Here is a 23,616-nt window from a genome sequence, read left to right on the forward strand (position 1 = left end):
TAAACAAAATAGATGGTTTTATCAATGTTCATTGTGGAAGGTATGCCACATTTTGCCACAACTATTATGAATGGTTACTGATTTATATGTGCAGGTTTTGAAATTGGGCATTTTTTCACTTGCTTTAATTTTTTATACAGAACCACAAAAATATATAGTATCATTTGGGCAAAGAATTATCAGTCACTTTTAAGACACATACAACATTGCATTATGCACACATACACATGATGCAAGTAAATCACATTCAATACCTCAAAAGGAATAGCAAGAGTGGATATTATATATGTTATTGCGCATTTGTAATAATTTCACTGACATTATGTTTTTTTTAGAAAAATATATTATGGAAGATGCTTATTACACACAGAATAATTGATTTTACCAATACATTATATCAGATACATTGTGAAGAATATATTCGGAAGTCTAACACAAATATGGCATAAATAAAAAATTTAAGAATATTTCTCCACAATCTCTTGGAGACATACGCACAGCTCCGTCGGTTTAGAAAACATAACCATGTGATCAGAACCAGTTATCACCTTCACTTCATCTGTTGGATTTTTCTCGATCATCCACCTTTGAAAATCCTCCTTTATAGCACTGTCTTGGTCACACACAATATAAACTCTATGAACAGACCCATATTTCTCCTTGGTTAGTTCTGCTTCTTTTAACGACAATGCATCATGACCATAAAGACGAAAAGGTCTCACCAACGACATAGCAAGCGTCAAATCCTAGTTCAGTTCATCATTGATCATTATTAAATAAATTATATATATATATATATATATATAAAAGCCTAAGATAGATGGACACTTCATTTGGGGTATCATGCTCATGTTGTAGCTGTGTCATACATATGGTGTAACAGTGTTCTATCTGCTGTATCATGTTATAATTTTTCAAAAATTACTTGTGTCACTATATCCTATGTATGTTCATGTTCATGTCCTTGCATCCTAGATACTAACTAATTTATTAAGAAATTGAAACTCATACATGCTGTTAAATTGATGGTTGCATGCCTAACTAACTTTTCTGATTTTTTTTATTATTATTATAATGCTCTCTTCCTAATCAACGTGTGACAATGTTGAATAACTATGACGTTAAAGGAAAGTGTCAACTCTAAATTCTTACCTCAGGTGGGGAGAGCTGGTAAGACTTGGATGCCATCAAATTGGGCCCTAATAGCCCTGTGGTTGGTGGGTTGTTGGGCCCTTGATCAAATGTGAATTGTGAGTCCATGAGCGAATCTATTCTCCGAAAGAACTACATATAACCAAAGATATCATTATGCACATTTGGGAACTAGTATGGGAATGAGCAGTGATCATTAATCAATGAGGGATTTAAAGCCCCTTTGATTGTTAGAACTTGAGAGAGGCAAATTGGAAACCATGATCTAAACAAAATCTAATTCACAGCAAAACATCTAATGATTTCATTTACCTTTTCAGTTAAACATTTCATGGTACATTCCTATGATACTATCCCTCATAGGTGTATCCTCATTCATCCATAAGGTCACATCACATACCCAAGCTCAACGGTTGAGTTATTAGTTTATAATAAAAAACAATTAATGTTTATTCTCTATAGTTTCAACTTTCAAGTCCTTTAACATCCCAAGTAAATATAACGATTGTCAATCACTAGGACTCATCCCATAACTTCTATGACTTGATATGTGGTAAAGAAACCTGATAACCACACTGAACCAGTGGTTGATAGTGACTTAAATCCATCGTGAAGTGGGGCATGAAACTAGTATATCTATAAGATAAAATAAAAAATTCACCCCTGCTTTTAGCTCTTACAATTCAATTATGCTATTACACCAAATTCAAATCCTACGAAATAACTAGCAAAACAAGTGGAGGATACAAATTCCAATAAACTTTAGTGATATTGCAAATAAGAGCACATTTGTTTCAACGCAAAATGTTTAATGATCAAAAAATGTTTTGATTTTTGGTGTTTAGTCTAAATGGAAAATTACTAATGAACCAGCCATAGATCTTACTATGAACTACTCGTATATCTAGAAAAAAAATGATCGAGTAAGAAAGAGAGTCTTCCCAATCACCAATCTCATTGTGAACTAGTCGCAAATCTTAAAAAATAAAAAAGAAAAAAAGAAAAGAAAAAGATGATTAACAAGAGGGAGAATCTTCCTGATCGTAGATCTCACCACACCATGCAAAGCTTCGACACCATCAAAACGATGTTGTCAAGGCAAGCTCCAAATCTTCTTAGGTCTCTATATGTTAAGGCATGGGGTGGTTGGGGGCGGTGGCCATGATGAAGAGGAGTGTGGTGATTATGGTGGGTGGAAAATTTGAAGAGGGAGGAGGTCTCCAATTTAGAAGCTTTGGGGTGTAAATTGTTTTACACCATTTTTAGTCATGCCAAACACCTGGGAAAAAAAAAGGAAATAATTTCCAAAAGATATTTTATGTTGAACTAGTGTAGCCTTAAAATCATCTTTTTTTATTTAGGGGTGGTGTAAGGAATGATCCAACATTTGAAACTCTCGTTGCATATATGCAATATTTGTGGTCGCGTTTATATATATATATATATCACAATGAATTTACATATGCAAATTATTAACATTTTAAAAAAACAGAGCATTATGCAAGCCAAATATACATTATTGACAAGTGCATTCTTTTTTCTTTTCTTTTTTTTCCCCCCCAAAAAACGAGCATTATAATCACTCATAATTGGGCTTTTTTTTATATTATTTTTTTTTAACTTGTGTTCTTAAGGACACTTATTGATAAGACTCTTATTTAATAAAAGAAAAAAAAAATCACAACTTTTTAATGTTGAGGTGACATATTGTGAGTGTGCAGTAAAAGAGATTTTCATTTTACCCTAAGTTTAGATAGAAGAAGCGGAAGAGATGAACAAAGAGAACACTCAAATATGCTTCAAGTTAATATATTATGACTTCTAATCATTTAATAATAATAATACATTCTTCTCTCTCTCAAATCTATATATATATATATATATAGCCAAAGTTCGGAGAAAATCCAATTATATTTTAATTAGATTCTCAATTTTGTGTCACGTGTTCTATTTAATTTTTAATTTTGTGCCAAATGAATTATTGAGTGTAAAAATCGAAGAGTCCAAATCCAATTAGATTTTAAATTGAATTTCAATTAAAGTCCAATTTTCTGCCACATTTTCATTTATTTTTAATTTTTGTGACAAGTGAATTATTGGGTAAAAAAAACAAAGAGTCTAAATCTAATTAAATTCTAAATCATATGTATATATAATATGAGAAACCATTACATATTTTAGAAATATATGGTTTAAAAAAGTGTAAGTTAATACTATGTATAATTTGAATCTCTTTAAAAAAAAAAAGTATAATTGTGATTGTTTTTAATTGTATCATGCATATGTACAGGGCTACACATTAGTATATATTTAAAACCAAAATTAAGAGAAAATTTAATTAGATTCTAAATTAGATTCTAATTGTTGTCTAATTTTGCGCCACATGTCCTATAAATTTTTCTTTTAAAATTGTTTTAGGTGAGTTAATGTTATGCAAAAGACGAAGAGTTTTATATAAATAAATCATAAAAAACCTAATAAACAAAAAAGAAGAAGAAGAAAAAGTAAACTCATGTGTATATCCAAAACATTTATGTGTATATCTATGACTTAAAAAATATGTAACTCTTATGCTAGGTATAATTTGAACTCATATATCGTATATATGTGTAATTATAATTGTTCTTAATTGTGTTGTGTATATGCATGAGTTATATAATGTATGTTTCCTTTTTGTAATCAATTAAAGTGATGTTAAATCCATCAATTCTTGGGATGTCAAAGCAGAATAATCAAGTACTTATCTAAATTTAAATACTTCCTCAAAAAAAATCTAAATTTAAATACAAAAAAAAGTACTTATCTAAATTTGGAAAAAAAAAAGTCGTGACATTGATGAATGAGACAATAAAGGAATGGTTGTTGAAAGGAAGAGATAAGAGCGAATCATGAGTGTGGCTGAGGCCTGCTTAAGACTAAAATCTCAATCTCAAAGCCGGTTGTTGAAAGGAAGAGATAAGAGCGAATCATGAGTGTGGCTGAGGCCTGCTTAAGACTAAAATCTCAATCTCAAAGCCAGTGCCTATCCATTGCATTTTCCTAGGTAACCGAGTTCTAGGATAATAAATTATTCTACAATTTTTTTGACACAATTTTAATGTGATAAATTATGAGTAGTTAACTATTACTTATACATAGATCAATTATTTTTTCTTTATTAATGACACTTTGCTACGTCATAGTTGTGACAAGAAATTGTAAAAACATTTGTGGTACTAGACTTTTCCAAGCAACTCTTATGAAAAGTGATAGTTGAAGGGTCATAATGTCATCATCCTTTCAACTAATAATAACGCACTAAAAGTTTTAAGGAAAAAATTAACGGCCTAAGTGTTTCGGTTTAGAAAATATTTTTTAAAATGTTTTATCAAAAAAAAAAAAAGTTTTTTGCTTTTTATATTACTCATTAGAGTAGAATCAAAACTTTCTTAGAAACTCAACATAATCCCTCACCTTGCAACACCAGAGCAGTGGCTTTGCTCCGGTAGACTAGTGACGCATGCGGTGATAAGAACTGTTCATTTTTTTCCATGTAACCTCAACCTTAACTTATCATGAGCTTTATTTATAAAATCTATGCCATACAAATTTTAATGTGATTTTTAATGATAAAATGATCTGATTATGTACAAACATGCATGTCCTATTATTTTTGGGGGTGAAGGTTTCAAATGTTGAGAAAAGATTTGATTAGTTAAGAAGAAACGAAAGACCGTACAGAAATTTTCGAGTCCATTATTTTCATGACATTGCCATACCCATCTATTATCCAAGATTGTCAAGCTAGATTGTCTTACAATATCTAATAGCAGTAACTTAGATAGAGAGTAGTACCTCATCATATACTGCATAGAAATTGAGGTCAGGACCAAACATAAGGGCTGTAGCATATACTGCAACAGAAACTTTCTCAGGGAACTTTTCCATGGCAACAGAGATACAGGCTCCACCAAAGCTGTGGCCCACAAGGATAACTCTTTCATCTGCTGGAAGAGATGCCATGAATTCCATCAAAGGCTCAAGGTAATCTGATAGTGATCTGAGCTCATGTGCTTGGGTTGGGTGAATCCCGCTCGCAGCTAAGTCCAAGGCTGTTACATTATATCCAGCCGATTTCAGTAGGGTTGCCACTTTGTACCAACTCCATGCTCCATGACAGGTTCCATGAACCAGCACAAAATGCCTCTCCTTCTTCTCCATCTCCTCCACCTTGTGTTGCCAGTTGTGTGTGACTATCGATAATTGCTTAATCTTTTATACTTTCTAGAAGTTATATCATGTTTCCTGTGCGCATGTTACTTCTCTCTCACAAGTGGGGTCTACCCATGTGTGAGAGAGAAGTAACATGCACAGGAAACATGATAGAGTTTTTCTAATAGTTGGACATGCTAGCTTCTCAATTCTTCTTCTTCTTTTTTTTTGTTTTTTTGTTTTTTTAGTTTTTAGTTTTTTTTTTTTAATTTTAAATAGGGGTAAATTTTATGGTGAAACTAAATCCAAACGTTTGGCGTTTTTTTTTTTTTTTTTTTTTTTTTGAGAAGTCAATTTTCATGTGATTATGCATTGTTCAGTGGGTCTCATGCACTGTTCACGGGACTCATAAACTTTTTTTTTTACAAAATTTTCTTTAAAAATGAGTCCCATGACACTATTTACACATTTAAAAATTATTTTACTACAGTATTTTTAGCAAAATAAGTAATATCTAAACACATCCTAAGACACTACTTGTTAAGACTTGGAATTAGGAAGGCATAGAAGTATAAACCAAAACCAAAAAAAAAAAAAATTTATGAAACTCGCAAATACACAAAATTATTGAAAAGAGAACTTGACTTTGTTTTAAAAAATCTTCCAAATCATTTGAACCCTTTCTTTTGAAAAAAATAAAATATTGTAGTTGGTTTTCTTATAATCTACAAATAAAATATAATTTGAACTTATCATCCCATTAAATATTCAATAATCTACAAATCATTACACACAAACACTCAACAATTAACCAATGAATTTCAAAGTTGAAAATAATCTCAAATTTTATTTTATTTTTTTAAAAGATACTAACAGACAAACACTATAAGACAAGCATAATACAAACAAAATTTAACACTATCAAATGACAAACACACAGAACAGGACATGGCTGATGTCACTACTACAGTATTTTTTATAATAAAATATTACTTTAACTTTATTAAATGTTATCTGCCCCCTCTCTCTCACTTCTACTTTCGGTGAGTGTAAATTGTGGAGAAAGTTATCGAAAAAAATGGATATTTGTCTATAATTTACAAATTACATAGTAAAATGTCTTTATTTTGAAATTATTTAATAAAATGTTTTTATTTTTTTAACTCAATTTGAAAAAAAAATCTAGTTATAGGTGGAATTCGACATTAGCAACGTTGAGATTTATGCAAATTTTGTCAATTAAATTTTTTGAAAATTTAAGTGGAACTCAATATTGCTAATATTGAGTTTCACTTAAAAATATACATAGAACTCGATTTTGAAAATATCGAGTTTTACATAGAACTCGATTTTGTCAAAATCGAGTTTAAAAAACAATGAGATTTTTCTAAATAGTTTCAAAATATGGGCATTTTGCTGCATAGTTTGTAAATAAGGGGCAAATGGCCATTTTCCTTGAGAATTCTTTTTTCTCTGCCTCTTTTTTATTTTCTTCACAACTCAAATAATCAAATCAAGCTAATCAACTGGCAAATGTTTAGTAATTTTTGGCACTAGAGATTTAGATGTGGGAGATAGGATATTCCAATCCCAAAAAGAGGATAGATTAGATATAATACCAAATTTGAGAATGGTGGACTGGTGGTGGTGTGGTGCTAGTCTATTTACTGCTACCGCTGTGTTATGCTGTGCTGCCGTTGCCCACTTGCCCATGCCTAACTAAGGGTGGCAGAATCTGACACAACTAACCCGTTTATAAATAGGTCATAGGTTGAGGCTAAATGGGTTCGGGTCATATTCGGGTCAGCACAGCTGACTCGTTTAATAAACAGGTTGTGTTCGTGTTCAACATGCGAGCCCGTTTAACTTATTTCACCCATTTAGCATATAAATGTATTAACCTTTTTTTTTATTATTGCTTAATTTTGTTGTTGTAGTTATATGTTTATTACTATATTGATTGTAATTGCATTTTAATCTTAGATATATGGGAATTGATAATAGGTTATTTAGGTTAGGTATGACCTATTAATTAATCGGGTTATTAAACAGGTCATTTTATTGACCTTTGCATTACTTGTTAATTAAATAAGTTAAACGTGTCATGTCAGGTTGACTTGTTTAATAAATAGGTTAGGTTAGGATTAAGGATTCTTGACACGTTCACTAAATAGGTCAGGTTCAGGTCAACCCATATATTTGAATACTCATGACTCGACACAACACGACCCGACCCGCGAACACGAATTGCCACAACTAGGCCCAGCGTCTCTCTTTCCTTACCTTCTAGTCCCAAGTCACACTTAGTTTAGGTTTTCTTTCATTCTTTATTTTATTTTATTTTATTTTTTTTTTTTTTGTGTCTTGCATGCGTGTTGGGTGTCTTTTTCTTTTTAAACCCTTTCTCTCATCTTCCTTTTTTTTTTGGTGTATGTCTGCTTAGGTATTGTTTAGACGCAAGCTAATTTTTGAGCTGGTTAAATTTATTTTAAATTTTAGACTAATAAATTTTTTTTTAGCCCTTTAAAAAGATCAATAATATTGTTGAGTGGACAAAGTGAAATTTTATTGAAGCAAATTGTTAAAATTAATACATACATACATACATACATACATATACACACTAGATTTTTTTTTTTTTTTTTTTAAAAAAAATTTAGGGGGGGCAGTCCAAGAATAGCTCCATCCCTACTTGCCAAGTTACTTAAAAATGTCAACCTACAATATTACAAAATTTAGTACATAATTCTTATAAAGTATTATAAAGTGATGATTCACCGATCAATATCATTATTAAAATCTATCACTCACATTCATTACACTGTACACACTTTCCATGGAGGTTTTAAATATCTCCATGGAGGCAATGCCATTAAGGAGCAAATTGTCAAAAAAGTAAAAATGGGATGTTAAAACTTTGGAAGCCAATATCAAAATCATTGAATAACAGCAAAATCTTGACTCTTTCTGTTCTTTGTTGGCACATTAAGTAGTAAATATAATTTTGTGGAGATAGGGGCGATGGTTAGAAAGAACACATTTAGTTTTGTTATTTCCTCTAGAATATTCTTTGAGAAGTTGTTTTAAGTTTAAGTTTAATGATGTTGGTGTTAGATTTCTTTTCAGTCGTTTTTAGAAGTCTTTATTTTAGGGATTTAGTTGGTGACAGACAATATCTTAACCCTTCTCTCTCTCTCTCTCTCTCTCTCTCTCTCTCTCTCTCTCTCTCTCCATATATATATATATACACACACACACACATATATTAAATCATTCAACAATCTCAATAGATAAAAAATCAAGATTATAAATAAATATATGAAAATATTGATATTTAATATATTGTAATGGTAAAAAATAGGTTCAATATTTTAGGTATTACGTTATAAATAAAAATATGAAATATAGATATTTAATATATTTGTAATGGTAAAAATTAGGTTTAATATTTTAGGTGTTATACCTTAAATTTTCAATCAAATTCAACCAGATGACTATGTTTAATAATACAATATAAATTTGGTTATCTTTATTTTAAGAACAATAAATTCGATCATATGGTTCATTGATCAATGCAAACATCTGATTTAATTTTAATTGAAGATCCTAGGGTAAAACATCAAAGAAATATTACCTAAATTTTGCTCAAACAATAAAAGATGAAACTAAATATATATATTTTTTGATAATTATGTTGCCATACTTCATAATAGTACTTGAAATACTAATTAATAAACGATTATAATGAATATTAGAGCATTCGATTTGTAGTGAAATTGTAATATTTTGTACAAGTATAATTGGGGAAATATTTAGTAATTATTTTATATTTTTATTAAAAAAATAAAGAACATGAATTTTTCAAAATAATTTTCCCAACTAATAACAACCCAAGTTTGTAGTGACCAAATGCAGGACTATTTTCATAGCTTTTCGAGAAATCAAGTTTTTGCACAGCGTCTAGAATAGTAATAGAGCAACCGATGCTCTTTGCCAAAATGGCTGTAATCAATCTGATGTTTTTGTTTTTAACTCTTGCATAACTTGTAATCAATCTTTATTTTTTTTATTTTTTATTTTTTGGCAATAAAAAAAATGGTTAGATAAGGCGATAAGTGTGGCCTCCCTATCTGAGGGTGACCATAGTAGCACCCTAACTGTTTTTAGGCTAAGACCCCATACCACAGTTACCAATGAGTTAGGTGAACATCCTACAGGTGAGGTATAAGGAGCCGCAACACATTATTAGTAGGGGAACTCAAACCATTCCCTAAGACATGTTGGCCCAAGCCCTTACTACTAGGCTAATGACTTGTTTGGGTTATTAATGATTCATTAATATGCATTTTGTTCTAACCAAAATCAAATACAAGCCAAGACCGGAACAATGAAAAGGAAAGAAAAATCCTCTTATCATTGGTCAAAATTTCTTCAACTTTTAGCTCTTGATTCCACTTTTGGGAGACAGTATCTCAAATAAAACCTTAGACTTCAGTTTTTGTCATGGTAACAATCCCCCTATGGCTGGAGAAATTATAGAGTCCTCTGGTGGACAAATGATGTGGTCCACTATTCCACTAAAAAACATCCACTTGTTTAAAATTGCTGAGTTAGTAATTAATTTCTATTTAAAAAATTTTTATAACTAACAATTTTAAACATGTGGAAGTTTTTTAGTAGAATGGTGCATTACATCACTTGTCCACCATGTGAATCTTATAATTTCTCCTATGGCTGTGTCCCACACCAATAGTAAAATGGAATTTTGAGTTGATCATAACGACATGTCCCATACCGATAGTCCAACAGAGGACATTTTTTTTTTTGGTGTGTTTTGGAGTGCTAATAAATACTAAAACATCCGATGCTAGTGCTTTAATAAATGAAATAGTAAGCAAATCCAACCACTCTTATTCAAATAAACGCGTAGTTTAAAATTTTAGCAGAGGAAGGAGGATTAGAGCATCCATAGCAGTGTAGCTAAAAATATAGATATTTAGTTTCACCAAAAGTTATTTTATCTATTTTACCTATACACATGCTGCAGCAGTGGATCTATTTTAGCTTTCAAAAAAATAAAATAATATATCAACTCCAATAAAATAATACATACTACTACCAAAAAACACCATAAATGGCACAATCCACAACCACTGCCAAAGAACAACCACCCACAACCGCCCAACAACAACTAGCAAGCCAAGACCACCCACAACCATTGCCAAAAATCCAACAAATTTGAGCTTGATTTTCAGACCAAGAGCGTTGAGCTAGCACCCCAGACCACCATCAAACCCACCATCTGAGCTTGATCAAGAGAGAGAAGAAACAAGACCAAGAGGCACAAAACCCACAATCAAACCCAAACCACCATTGAACCAGACCAGCCATTGCCGATCATGTTATCGCTGACCCATTAACCCACGCCATCCACGAAACCCACCGACCCATGCCATCGTTGAACACACGAAAAGAGGAGAGAAAAGATAGCGAAGAGATAGAGAAGGAAGAGAGAGGGCTGAGACTCTTGAGTCTGACGAAAAGAAAGAGAAGGAAGGGAGAGAGAAAAGTTAAATAATTTTTTTTTTTTTTTTAGCTTTGCACTACAGTGCACATCTATAGATGAATGTGCACTGTAGTTGAACAAGTAAAATTTTTACCTATGCCTCCACTGCTACAGCATGGTTTTTAGGGGTTTGAGGAGCTAAAAATACCAATATGGCTTTTTAACACCACTGCTGTGGATGCTCTGGGGGACCATGGCTCCCTTGACTTTTCAAAAATCCTCCCTCCCTCTTTTTGATTAAAAAAATTTATATAATTTTGGGCATAATTTTAAACATGTCATGACTTTTTTTTTTTTTTTTTTTTCAAAGATGAACACTTGTTTGAAGTAAATTCTTTTTACATGAGAAAATATTATATGTTAAATCAAAATTACAAATATTTCATGTATAAGTAATAAATAAATATGATATATATATATGTAAGGTCACAATTCATAGCCCAAGCCCAAAAGATATGGGATATGAGCCCAATGAGCCTAGTATAATGAATTTGTAGAGAGTGTATGAAAGAGCTGGGCTTGTGGTGGATTGGACAACGGTTAATAAGGATTTCAAAAGAAGAACTAGCATGAAACACATGTAAACTTCAATACAATAATCATCTGAGGAGATAGATTTTGAAGTAATCTATTCTTAAGGTTAATACAGTTTTTAATTCAACAGTGATTGCCTTTTTCCGTCTCCCCTCTTATGGGAGGTCTTTTACATTATATAGTTCCTTCTAGACTCTCTTGATCATACACTTGTTAATAATCTAAGCCTTTACTTGAATACATGTCCCATCAAACATCTTCTTTAGCTCTCTATGAATGATGGTAGCTGAGACTGTACTGTTCAGGGGTCTTCTCCACATAAATGTGGCCAGAAAAGTTGCTGCAGTGCATTTAATGCGGTGGTAGCAGCTTTTCTTTTAGATATTTCTGTGTTCTTATCACCTTTGTATGTACTTGAGATTCATCCTGATTATCGTTGAAACTCCCTAGAAAGTCACCTAAATTACCCAAATGCGTGTTTGACCGATATTCATCGTATCCGAGAGGGAACTACTCCTCAGACTATATGCCTCAATTCTTTTCTTCCATGATTCTCAACTTTGGGGTCTCTTCCAATCATGTACTCCTCCTCGGATATATCCATGTTCTTGGATAAGGCCCAAGGTCCAACATACAAATTTGGGTTTTTATCCCTCCAGGGTTTATATAGAGGACAAAAAATGAGTGGGAGTTATCTGCCCAAACCGAAAGGAGAAATATCAGCCGTTAGATTGATACCTCACCGTTAGATGCAAGGGACACAGCTCGCCTGGAGTAATTAATGAGCTTCGCGGATTTCGAAACATCAATAACAAAATGATGCACACAAAACCATACCCAGCACATGTAAACTCAGTATTTTGCATTTCTAGCCCTAATATCTAAGACAAATCAAAATCCCACTCTTTCTCCTGGATGCGAGGGAAAAACCTAAATTTTGAGAAGCTATTGTGGGAATAAAAACCCAAATTTGTATGTTGGACCTTGGGCCTTATCCAAGAACATGGATATATCCGAGGAGGAGTACATGATTGGAAGAGACCCCAAAGTTGAGAATCATGGAAGAAAAGAATTGAGGCATATAGTCTGAGGAGTAGTTCCCTCTCGGATACGATGAATATCGGTCAAACACGCATTTGGGTAATTTAGGTGACTTTCTAGGGAGTTTCAACGATAATCAGGATGAATCTCAAGTACATACAAAGGTGATAAGAACACAGAAATATCTAAAAGAAAAGCTGCTACCACCGCATTAAATGCACTGCAGCAACTTTTCTGGCCACATTTATGTGGAGAAGACCCCTGAACAGTACAGTCTCAGCTACCATCATTCATAGAGAGCTAAAGAAGATGTTTGATGGGACATGTATTCAAGTAAAGGCTTAGATTATTAACAAGTGTATGATCAAGAGAGTCTAGAAGGAACTATATAATGTAAAAGACCTCCCATAAGAGGGGAGACGGAAAAAGGCAATCACTGTTGAATTAAAAACTGTATTAACCTTAAGAATAGATTACTTCAAAATCTATCTCCTCAGATGATTATTGTATTGAAGTTTACATGTGTTTCATGCTAGTTCTTCTTTTGAAATCCTTATTAACCGTTGTCCAATCCACCACAAGCCCAGCTCTTTCATACACTCTCTACAAATTCATTATACTAGGCTCATTGGGCTCATATCCCATATCTTTTGGGCTTGGGCTATGAATTGTGACCTTACATATATATATATCATATTTATTTATTACTTATACATGAAATATTTGTAATTTTGATTTAACATATAATATTTTCTCATGTAAAAAGAATTTACTTCAAACAAGTGTTCATCTTTGAAAAAAAAAAAAAAAAAAAAGTCATGACATGTTTAAAATTATGCCCAAAATTATATAAATTTTTTTAATCAAAAAGAGGGAGGGAGGATTTTTGAAAAGTCAAGGGAGCCATGGTCCCCCAGAGCATCCACAGCAGTGGTGTTAAAAAGCCATATTGGTATTTTTAGCTCCTCAAACCCCTAAAAACCATGCTGTAGCAGTGGAGGCATAGGTAAAAATTTTACTTGTTCAACTACAGTGCACATTCATCTATAGATGTGCACTGTAGTGCAAAGCTAAAAAAAAAAAAAAAATTATTTAACTTTTCTCTCTCCCTTCCTTCTCTTTCTTTTCGTCAGACTCAAGAGTCTCAGCCCTCTCTCTTCCTTCTCTATCTCTTCGCTATCTTTTCTCTCCTCTTTTCGTGTGTTCAACGATGGCATGGGTCGGTGGGTTTCGTGGATGGCGTGGGTTAATGGGTCAGCGATAACATGATCGGCAATGGCTGGTCTGGTTCAATGGTGGTTTGGGTTTGATTGTGGGTTTTGTGCCTCTTGGTCTTGTTTCTTCTCTCTCTTGATCAAGCTCAGATGGTGGGTTTGATGGTGGTCTGGGGTGCTAGCTCAACGCTCTTGGTCTGAAAATCAAGCTCAAATTTGTTGGATTTTTGGCAATGGTTGTGGGTGGTCTTGGCTTGNCTGATTGTGTCATCGCTTACACGTGCGAGGCTGATTATGTCATTGCTTACACGTGCGATGATGTGTGATTGGTTCTTGTATGACACTTGGCGAATTTCTGTTGGCTTCTGAATAGCAATAGTAAAACCTAGCAGTAGCATGTGGCGCTTTGTAATTGGCTGCATTTTGTGGACTTGGTAGTGTGACGTGTCAGCTTGTGATAGGTCGGGAATTTTCCCTGTCTACAACATCAACTAGAAGTCTCCACTTCCATGATTAAGAAAAACTATTTTAGTTGATGTGTTATAGTCTTCGCAGATGAAACGCTCAATTTTATCACCGACTACAAACTATATTTTGAGTTTACAAGGAATTTGTGATTTATATATTCTGTAACTAAATCACATACAATGCATTTCAAGGACTATGATAATGTCCTATTAATTCATTTATAAATGGTCTCATATAATTAAACAATTTAATTATTTATGATATGCCAATAAATTAGATTTTAGGGTATAAACCGCAACACTCTTATCATTGTAAAATTTGGCATATAAGTTTTTTTTAATAGACACGAAAAGGATTTAAACAATATCCATTCTATTCTATAGCAATTGCTCTCTACCATTATATCAAAAACACTAATAGATTTTTTATTTATATTTATTTTATTGTTGGTAAGATTTGATTCCAGATCTCATATTTGACAATGAGAAATTTCATCACTTTTTTTTTGTGATAATTTGATAATCACATCAACCAAAAAGGGAGATTGAAGCTTAATTATCCTCAAGAAGGAAAGCAAGTAATGTAAGTGAATTACAATGCTCTTACTTGCCTCAGGTTAACAAAAAACCTGTAATCTAGGTGGAACCCGCATTTGACTTACAGCAGAACTTGTAATCTTTTTTTTTTTGAGAAGTTGCAGAACTTGTAATCTTTTTTTTTTTGAGAAGTTGCAGAACTTGTAATCTAATAGTAGGATTGCTAAAAAATCAATCCAATTAATAGTTAAGAAATATAGCTTAAAAAAATACTCAATTTAGAGATTACGAGTAAGTTTATCTATACATTTGAATGAGGTAAAAATAATGTCTTTTCGCTTAAGGTAAAGGACATCCTTGTAGTAGTCTTCACCTAGCTAAACGTATATCTTGCATAGTACAAAACTAATGAAACATTATTTTCAATTAGCCGTGAGAGAATAGGAATAAAATTTGTAGGCTAAAATCACAAATTGTATACTTTTAACTTTGTTTGTTCCATGACAATTGTTTTTTATCATTAGGTCAAGATATAAATTATTTTTGGTGTTTGGGGGGGGGGGCTTTGAACACCAAATTTCTTATTCAACGACAAAAAACTTTAGCCTAACTAGAACCCACTATCTCCATTAACTTAAATTGGGTATAACATGAACAAAAGAAGAAGAATCTTAGAACCACATAACAAGGATATATTATCAATTTTTTGATTTTCTTTTGTAAGTATAACGGGAAAGAAACCATGCAAAAAAAAAAAAAAAAAAAAATTCATGTTGTGTTAGAAAGAATCTTAGAACCACATAACAAGGATATATTATCAATTTTTTGATTTTCTTTTGTAAGTATAACGGGAAAGAAACCATGCAAAAAAAAAAAAAAAAAAAAATTCATGTTGTGTTAGAATGCGGGAGCTTATTTTTATTGGTTATTTGATTTTAAAAATAAAGTGGGTAAAAGTACAACCATACCTAAAAATATTAAAGCTTTTTTTTTTTTTTTTTAAAGTTGCACATAAACTGTAAATGAATTGAATGATTTTTGTAACATGTCATTAATATGGTCGACTATCTTGATGCACATATACTTAAATATAAGTCACTTCCTTCAAAGCCAATCACTACTAATCCTAATCATATATGAAGAATTTTTGTGTTGTTTTTTAATGTTGAGACCCTCTAAAAGGGGCACAATCATTAGAAGGTAACATCTTACAAATATAAGAACCGTCTGTATTGGTGAGCTTAAATGGCCACTAGCTGCTTCACATTCATTGGAAATGCGTATTGCAAAGAACCATCAAATATGCGATCCACAATGATGCGATGAGCTGCCTCTGTAGGATGGACTTTATCAAAGAAGACATAGTCACTTCTGTTGGAGCAATATTTTGCAATTGGCAGGCAAAAAATCTTAGCATTAAGGGTCCCCAGCCCACAACAAGCAGCTTTAACCTCTACAAATCCTGCAGTCAAATATGAAAAAGGTCTTTAATCATTCTTTTTTATCACGAAAAATTGAAGGGAAAACAAACTATATGTAGAAAACAAACCAAGCAGTGCCTACTTAACAATGTGTCTATTTTGGACTTTCTAACCTAAAACCTACAGTATGACTTCGGAGAATAAAATGACATAAATGAATTCAAGTCATCGACTACTGATTAGTTTGTTGAGGAACTATAACGAAACCCAAAATTCTAAAGTTTGGTTGTTATTGTAATTGGGTCTTTTAGTTTATATTTTTTAATCTCTACTTTGTAAAAAGAAGATGATCAGTTGTACCATAAGCAGCTGGTCTCTGAACGAAGTCAAACAAAGCCTTGTAAGTGTCAAAGTAGGAGTAGTTTATGTCTTTAAGATCTGACTTCAATTCCTGCAACATTGAAATAAGAGCTTTACTGTACTTATCAGACCAGAAATTTATTTCTTCGTCGCATTCTTCATTTTTGATCTCCCTCCTCCTTGCTGGGCAGCACCCAATTGACCCAATTCCAACAATCACAAATTTACGTGCACCAAAACCGTATAACCGCTGCACAAAGTTTTGATAAAGAAATGATCAGCAAAGACCCAAATTGAATTACACTATAATGTTTCTTGGAGTCAAAGTGAACCTCTAACTCTAATGTTTGTCACATTTAAGTTTCAAGGCAAGTAATAAACTTAGGTACCTTTAATTTAGCTTCGATTGAAAGGACCATTGAATCGACGTACTGAAGTGAGGTAGTCTTGTTTTGGAGATCGGACGATTCGAAGTAGCGAAAGATGTCGTTGCTTCCAATCACAAAGGTAAAAACTGATTTTGATAAATGATTTTTTGCACCAGAGGATCCTAGTTGTTTGTACAGGTCTTTATACACGATTGAGAAGTAGTCCAATTGTTGTGTCAAATGTATTGACTGGGACTGCACGAGTGAATATAAAACAAAACAATTTAATATTTATCAGCTAAACATCTTACTCTTTTTTGAGAAACAATAATTATAATAACTATTGGCTATAATAAAACTCCTACAAGTAGTGGGAATCGGGTTCATGGGTTTGGGGTACGATTCGTGGATTTTCAAAGTATCTAAATAGGATAGATAATAGAATAATATAACTAAATGCTCGAATATCACTTTCTTATTAAAAAAAAAATTGAGGTTAGACTATGTGGGAATGATATCATTCTCACGACTTGTCACATTACTAAATTATTGGATGAAGTTGTCTTCACGACATTTTTTTTTTTGTTTTAAAAAGTTTACAAACATAAAAAATTTGATATCTATTGATATAACAAATTATTAGCGATAAGTAAAAAAATAATATTAATAATGACTAATTAGTGATCCGCTCAGATGAGAACTTGTAACTAGTAAAATGGTGTGAAAAATGTTATCAAAATTTTTGTGTTTTATCTTTTTTGTTTTTTCTACACAAGTCGAAGGATTAATGGGCTCTTAACACCTCAAGTCCTCAACTATCAAATACAAAGTGGCTTTCTTGCTTCTTTAATGGAAATATCTGGCTTTAGGTATATGGGCCAAATTTAAAAAGCCTATCTTTGGGCCTCATCAGGTCTTTTCAATAGCCCAGTGGTCTTCAAATTTCATGTGGGCTATGTTCGTTTTTCAATTGGGGGAACAAAAAGGGGTACATAATAGCCCAATTGTGGGTCACAACTCTTTTGAATCTTTAGATGAAACTTACACACAACACGACACATAGCAATAGTCAAACTATTGCATAGCCGTGAAGGAAGAGAATAATAGCCGTAGCCGTAGCTTAATTGATAAAGGTTTTATGTTGTACAAGAAACTAATATGTACTTATCAAAAAAAAAAAAAAAACTAATATGTGAGACTCTCCTGTCTTCATACCAAGAAATTTATGATTAATACAAAAAATGGAACAGAAAAAAAAAATGAAGATAATCAAACAAAATAATAGTCTTAAAGACACCAAACATATATAGCATTAATTAGTGGAAGATCTTGTTTCACTTACCAGTGGGTTGTTCTTCCCACCCAAAATTCTGGCACCACCAGAAGCAAAGCTAACACCGTTTAGAAACGAAACGTTATTATTCTCGTTGGACTTATCTACTAGAGAAAGGTATGGTGGTGAAGTCGGCAATCCTAATTTCTCAGCTGCCACACAATGTTCCATTCATTTCCCATAGAAATTTACGTTAAAACAAACAAACAAACAAACACCACATATTACTTACCAAGAAAATCTGCAGCATTCATGCCATTAGTAAATCTCCCATTTGCTTTTTGGTTAGGAAGGTCGATGCCATAGTAAGGGAGATCAGCCTTGGCAATAGAGAGCTTTAGGTAATTGTTGTTTCCCACATCTACCAATGAATCTCCAAACACAAACATGGCTGGAACCATTTGAGCCATTGAAAGGTTGAAGCTTATAATGATGAAGAAAGTCAGTAGCAGAACTTTGCATTCCATTGTGCTAAGCAAACCTGACTCTCTCTCTCTCTCAAATTGATATGTTGGAACAGTGAAGGGTTGGGATTTAATTTATAGAGCAGATGAGATGAGGTGTGTATTATGTTTGTAATAAACAATGCCTTAGAAGACATTTCCTGCATGGCCTTAAAAAAGACATTTCCATTGGACACTCTTGAGTCTTGAAAGGTTATTAGATTTTTTGTTTTTCACAACTTCCGTTTATTTTGAGTAAAAATATTTTATGGAAAATTGATACGTTTCTTGTATTTACTATTCAATCACAATCCGGAAAAGTCTATTCCTGAAAACATTTTTGTTACTTTCTTCCTCCATATTTATTGTAAATTCCAAATAATTAAATGAACCAAAGCTTTCAACCACATAAATATGATTTTTTTTTTTTGTTACATAATTATATATGCCAAAAAATAATATTGAAAACATTTTTGTTACTTAGCTAGCATAGAAAATCGTAACTCTAAATATCCATATGAACTAAAACTTTCGATCACAATATGAATATTTTGTGGTATAATTAGAATTTTTTTTTTCTTTTTTGCAAATACACACCTGTCCACTATATGTAGCCTGTAGAGACCCAAATAGAGCAATCCTTCATGAAATATTATATATATATATATATATATATCTAAAAGTTGTTTAATCATGTCTATATATAAATATATCTAGTTATTATTATTATTATTATTATTATTTGTTAACCCATATCAGCGGTCACATCATCCACATATTTCTAACATTTTCTCCCTCAATTTTAACTATTTTTCTCCTTATTAAATTCTCACCTTACAATTACACTTCTTCAGTCTTTTTGACATTTTTATATTCCTACTACCCTATACTCTACAATTCAACCATTTTTTTTAATGAAATTAGACAAAAGGTTGTAGGGGCCTTTTTTGTGTTATGCTTTGGGCTGGGCGGCCTCCTGCGGTGATGGGTCCGAGTATTCTGAGTATGAGAGTTGAAACCGACCCAACTGCAACTCACTTTAGGCCATCTTGTGCACAAACTTTGCCTCGTCTGCTAGGAGAGTACTTATGGCAGGCAGAGCTGTTTTTTAGTAAGTCACGACAGGCACATATAATAACAAAAGAAAACAGTATATAATGGTTTTTCCTTGATGGAAAATAACCAAGTAATCTCTATTTTTTATGACAATCACAGTAATGACAATGGCTTTACAAAAGAAGTGAAAGATTAAATGACAACATTAATTAATCAAAGAAATAATATCAAGTTAAGTTTCAGTTCGTAGTGGCAAAGACCAAAGAGGAAGAACGCTTCCTCTCAATGAAACTAATCTCCCAGGAAAACATCCTGTCATGGGGATTAATGAATTTGAGGGAATCGGACCTAAATGATTAGTGGCCAAAAGAATCACTATTGTTTAATCGTCTTCAAAAGAGTGGGATTTTGAGGGGGAGAGAAGGGAATCGACCTATTGGTGCATGCCCATTACACTTTTTATCTTTGTTTTTTGTTTTCTCTCTTATCTTTTCTTCTTTCTTTTCTTTTTCTTTTGCTTTCCTTTTACTTCGTGATACCTCTATTTTTTGATCTCTTTTACAGGGCATGGCAAGGGTCCTTTTATAGGGCTTGCCGTGACCGGATTTTACCACTTTACCCCCTTAACCACCTTTGTCTGGTCTGGGTGTACTTGTCGACCACCTAGAGGCTCGTTTGTGTACCACTTACCCTCGCCAGACAAAGGCAGGTTTCTGTTGTTTGTTAGTCCGCCATGACATCCTCTCCTACCATGGCGTAAATGCTTTTTCTCTCTCTCCATGGCATGAACCCAACGGTTCCCCCCTCAATGTTGCCTCTTTTAGGCGGTTTGTCATCCCAACAGGACGTACCTCCCAAAAGGGCTTGGGCAGGAACCGCAAAATAGATCTTTTCCCCTCTCCTCACCACTAAACCACACCCCCCTTACCTCTTACCTCTGACCCATGGCCCCACCACGTCCTATATTGGCTAGGTCTAGGCTGGTGGTGCTTGGGCCTTACGTGTGTCTTCCCGTTATGTATGTTCAAAATTTGCCTGCTGCTCATGCATTTGCTGCGATCTGGAGCTTTGTTTGCACAGTCTATCACGCTTCTTTATTCTTTTACGTGGGCCGTTTGCATAATTCATTGTTCCCTCTAGGGACTGGGCTTTACTTGGTACTGGGCTTCTTATTTCTTTCAGCTCACTTCTTAATTATCTTAGCTTCCTACCACATTACTTGACATTTCCTGCCGCGGCGATTTGCTCTTGCTGGGCATTTTTCAGGCCTGCCGTTCCATTCTTTCTCCCAATGGCTTAATATGGCCGCTGGTGCTCTTACTTATGGGCTTCAGTGTCCCTTTCGTTTTCCCTTGGGCCTATGGCCCATTTACTTTCTTGGACTTCCTCGACCCACTCACTAACTCTGCATTCCCATGGGCTTTTACTAACTTGATTGGGCTTCCCCGAACCAATTTTCTTATTCTCATCCTTGGGGTTCATGGGCTTGCCATCAACCCCTACTTTCTTTGTTTACATTGCCTTGAGCCTACCGCGTCCCATTCTCACTTTTCCATACCATATACTGCCCATAGGTGCCATTTCTCTCTTTCAGGGCCCTTTGGGCCCATTTACTTACTCAAGACCCATTTGTTTATGTTATGAGCCTATGATCCATTATTCCTGCCACTTGGGCTTAATGGTTTTATACTATACTTGCCACTTCTATTTGTTGCTTGCGTTGCTAAGTTGGGCCTGTTTTACAAAAATGACCCTCAACAAAGGTCTTAATTGAATAACTTTAAAACTTAGAAAACTCAATTGAAAAAAAGAAGAAGAAGAAGAAGAAGTAAAGTTAAAAGCCTAAAATGTCAAACTTAGAGGGTGCACTTTGCATTTTAGCCTTTATTTTTTCCTTTTATGTACCATACGTACTTAATCTCTAATTGTTCATTTATTATTATAAAATATATACTAAATATGACAATAATATTAATGGTTATATGTCACAAATCACAATTAATGAAACATCTTTTATGGGACATGATATGCAAATTTAACAACAAACCATACCAACTATCTCCTTATAAATGAACACTGAGTGTTGTTTGTTTTTGATAATCCCAATGATATTGAAAGAATCCTCAAAAACCAACCTTGGAGTTTTGATAAACATCTAGTAATGATGCAAAGGTACAGTACAGATTATCTGGTGCACGATGTGATTTTTTCAAAAACCTTATTCTGGGTTCAGGTTCATGATATCCCAATTCGATTTATGACGAAGGAAGTGGTAGAGAACATCTGCGACATTGTTGGGGAAGTTCAGAAATCAGCTGGAGCAATAACTGATGAAGGTGGACATTTCATTTGGGTTCGAGTAATGATTGATATTACACTACCTTTATGCCGAGGTATGGTGATTACGTTAGAGAATAGGTCAAAACATTGGGTCCGATTCAGATATGAGTACTTACCAAATCTTTGTTTCTAGTGTGGGTGCTTGAACCATGCTGACAAAAGTTACGAGTTGTGGTTGCAGAGTAAAGGCACGCTTAAAGTGGAACAACAGCAGTACAATTCCACTCTAAAGGCTGCCCCATACACGTCTAGTGGAAGAGATGTTATCGTGGTACCTAGTTTCTACGACAACAGACACCTATTCACGAGAAAAGAATTCCAAGAGGCAAGGGATAGGGCAGAGACAAGGGTGAACAATCCAATAACCAACTGGCAATGGAAACTCAGGCGGAGACGAATCAGGCAAATTTGGTAACCAATGAAGGAGTTATTCCGGTAATTAATATCAATGAATTACCCGTTGCAAATGAGCCTGCCATTAATGCCATGTTACTCCCTAATGAGGATATTGATTCAATTCCTCCAATGGCTGTCACGGTGTTAACAGAAGCAAACAATAATGGGGAACTGAAAACTAAGGAACAAGAGTTAATTCCGGACTCAATAACTCCTGAGAATTTATTTGATATTCAAATCAAATAGATTGATACGGATTTGGCTCGACATGATAAGGATCAAAATATTAAGGGCAATTCGGTGAGGGCCATTAATGGGAGAAGTAATTCCGATGTTTCCAATTTCGTTCCACTAGTTAAAAACAGGGGCACACGGAAGTCGGCTGGCAACCAAGAAAAAAAATTCTTTGCCGTAAAGGCAGCTCCTATTCACATCCAAAGCTTGACAAACCCTAATCCTAAGTGTTCTAAAAAATCAACAACATGGACTAAGCAAGCTCGTAGACCTACACAGGGCAAATGGTCTCGACTTCGACAAGCCCAGGTTTCTTCTCCTTCTCTTCGGGAAGAAGATAAGGGTCTAGGTAAAAGAGTAATGGATGACAATAGAATTCTCCCTGAGCTACCAAATAAGAGGCGACAAGTTTCCTAGAAGGATGTCTCTCAATCACAAGTTTCCAGATGCAATGATTCTCTTAGTAATGATCTGTCATGGGCTTGGGAACCCATGGACAAAGAGAGAGCCTGGTGAAATATTAAGTGCAAAACATCCCTCTACCATGTTCATAGCCGAAAAATGGGTAGACGAAGCAAGGCTAGAGCACATCCTCAGTTCGATTAAGTCTTTGATCAACAACAATTCTATCGTGGAAGCAGCTTTCATGGATTTCAAAGAGTTGCTGTCATGGATGATCAGAAAGGAACAAAATAAAAAGTCATTCTCGGTCATGTTTTGGATATTAGGGACACATCGGAATCGGGTCCAAACTAACCAACCTTGTTGCATTCCAAAGTAGCTGGTCAACGTGGCCAACGAATTCCTACCAGAATTCCAGGCAGTGCAACAACCTCCCCAACCACAGTCCACCCCGATCCGAGTTCACTGGAGAGCTCCTATCTTGGACATGGTTAAGGTCAATCTTGAGGATGCATGATTCAGTTGGGGGCAAAAACCAAGGTTCGGTGTGGTTTTAACAAG

At 33.9% G+C, this 23,616-nt stretch overlaps 2 protein-coding genes across 2 annotated transcripts; both read right to left on the reverse strand.

Moving 5' to 3' along the window:
* Positions 1-227: 227 nt before the first annotated feature.
* LOC112038096 (methyl jasmonate esterase 1) lies at positions 228-5,463 on the reverse strand. Its single transcript, XM_065767187.1, has 3 exons — positions 4,987-5,463; positions 1,153-1,284; positions 228-746 (listed from the first exon to the last, which is right to left on the reverse strand). The coding sequence occupies exons 1-3, from the start codon at positions 5,350-5,352 to the stop codon at positions 459-461; spliced, it is 786 nt and encodes a 261-aa protein (XP_065623259.1). The 5' UTR covers positions 5,353-5,463; the 3' UTR covers positions 228-458.
* Positions 5,464-15,733: 10,270 nt separating this feature from the next.
* LOC112006642 (GDSL esterase/lipase At5g55050) lies at positions 15,734-18,750 on the reverse strand. Its single transcript, XM_024038951.2, has 5 exons — positions 18,417-18,750; positions 18,194-18,336; positions 16,873-17,106; positions 16,484-16,733; positions 15,734-16,164 (listed from the first exon to the last, which is right to left on the reverse strand). The coding sequence occupies exons 1-5, from the start codon at positions 18,649-18,651 to the stop codon at positions 15,944-15,946; spliced, it is 1,083 nt and encodes a 360-aa protein (XP_023894719.1). The 5' UTR covers positions 18,652-18,750; the 3' UTR covers positions 15,734-15,943.
* Positions 18,751-23,616: the final 4,866 nt, after the last annotated feature.

This window comes from Quercus suber, unplaced genomic scaffold (genome assembly GCF_002906115.3).
Source record: "Quercus suber isolate HL8 unplaced genomic scaffold, Cork oak 2.0 scaffold_782, whole genome shotgun sequence".
NCBI lineage: Eukaryota > Viridiplantae > Streptophyta > Magnoliopsida > Fagales > Fagaceae > Quercus > Quercus suber.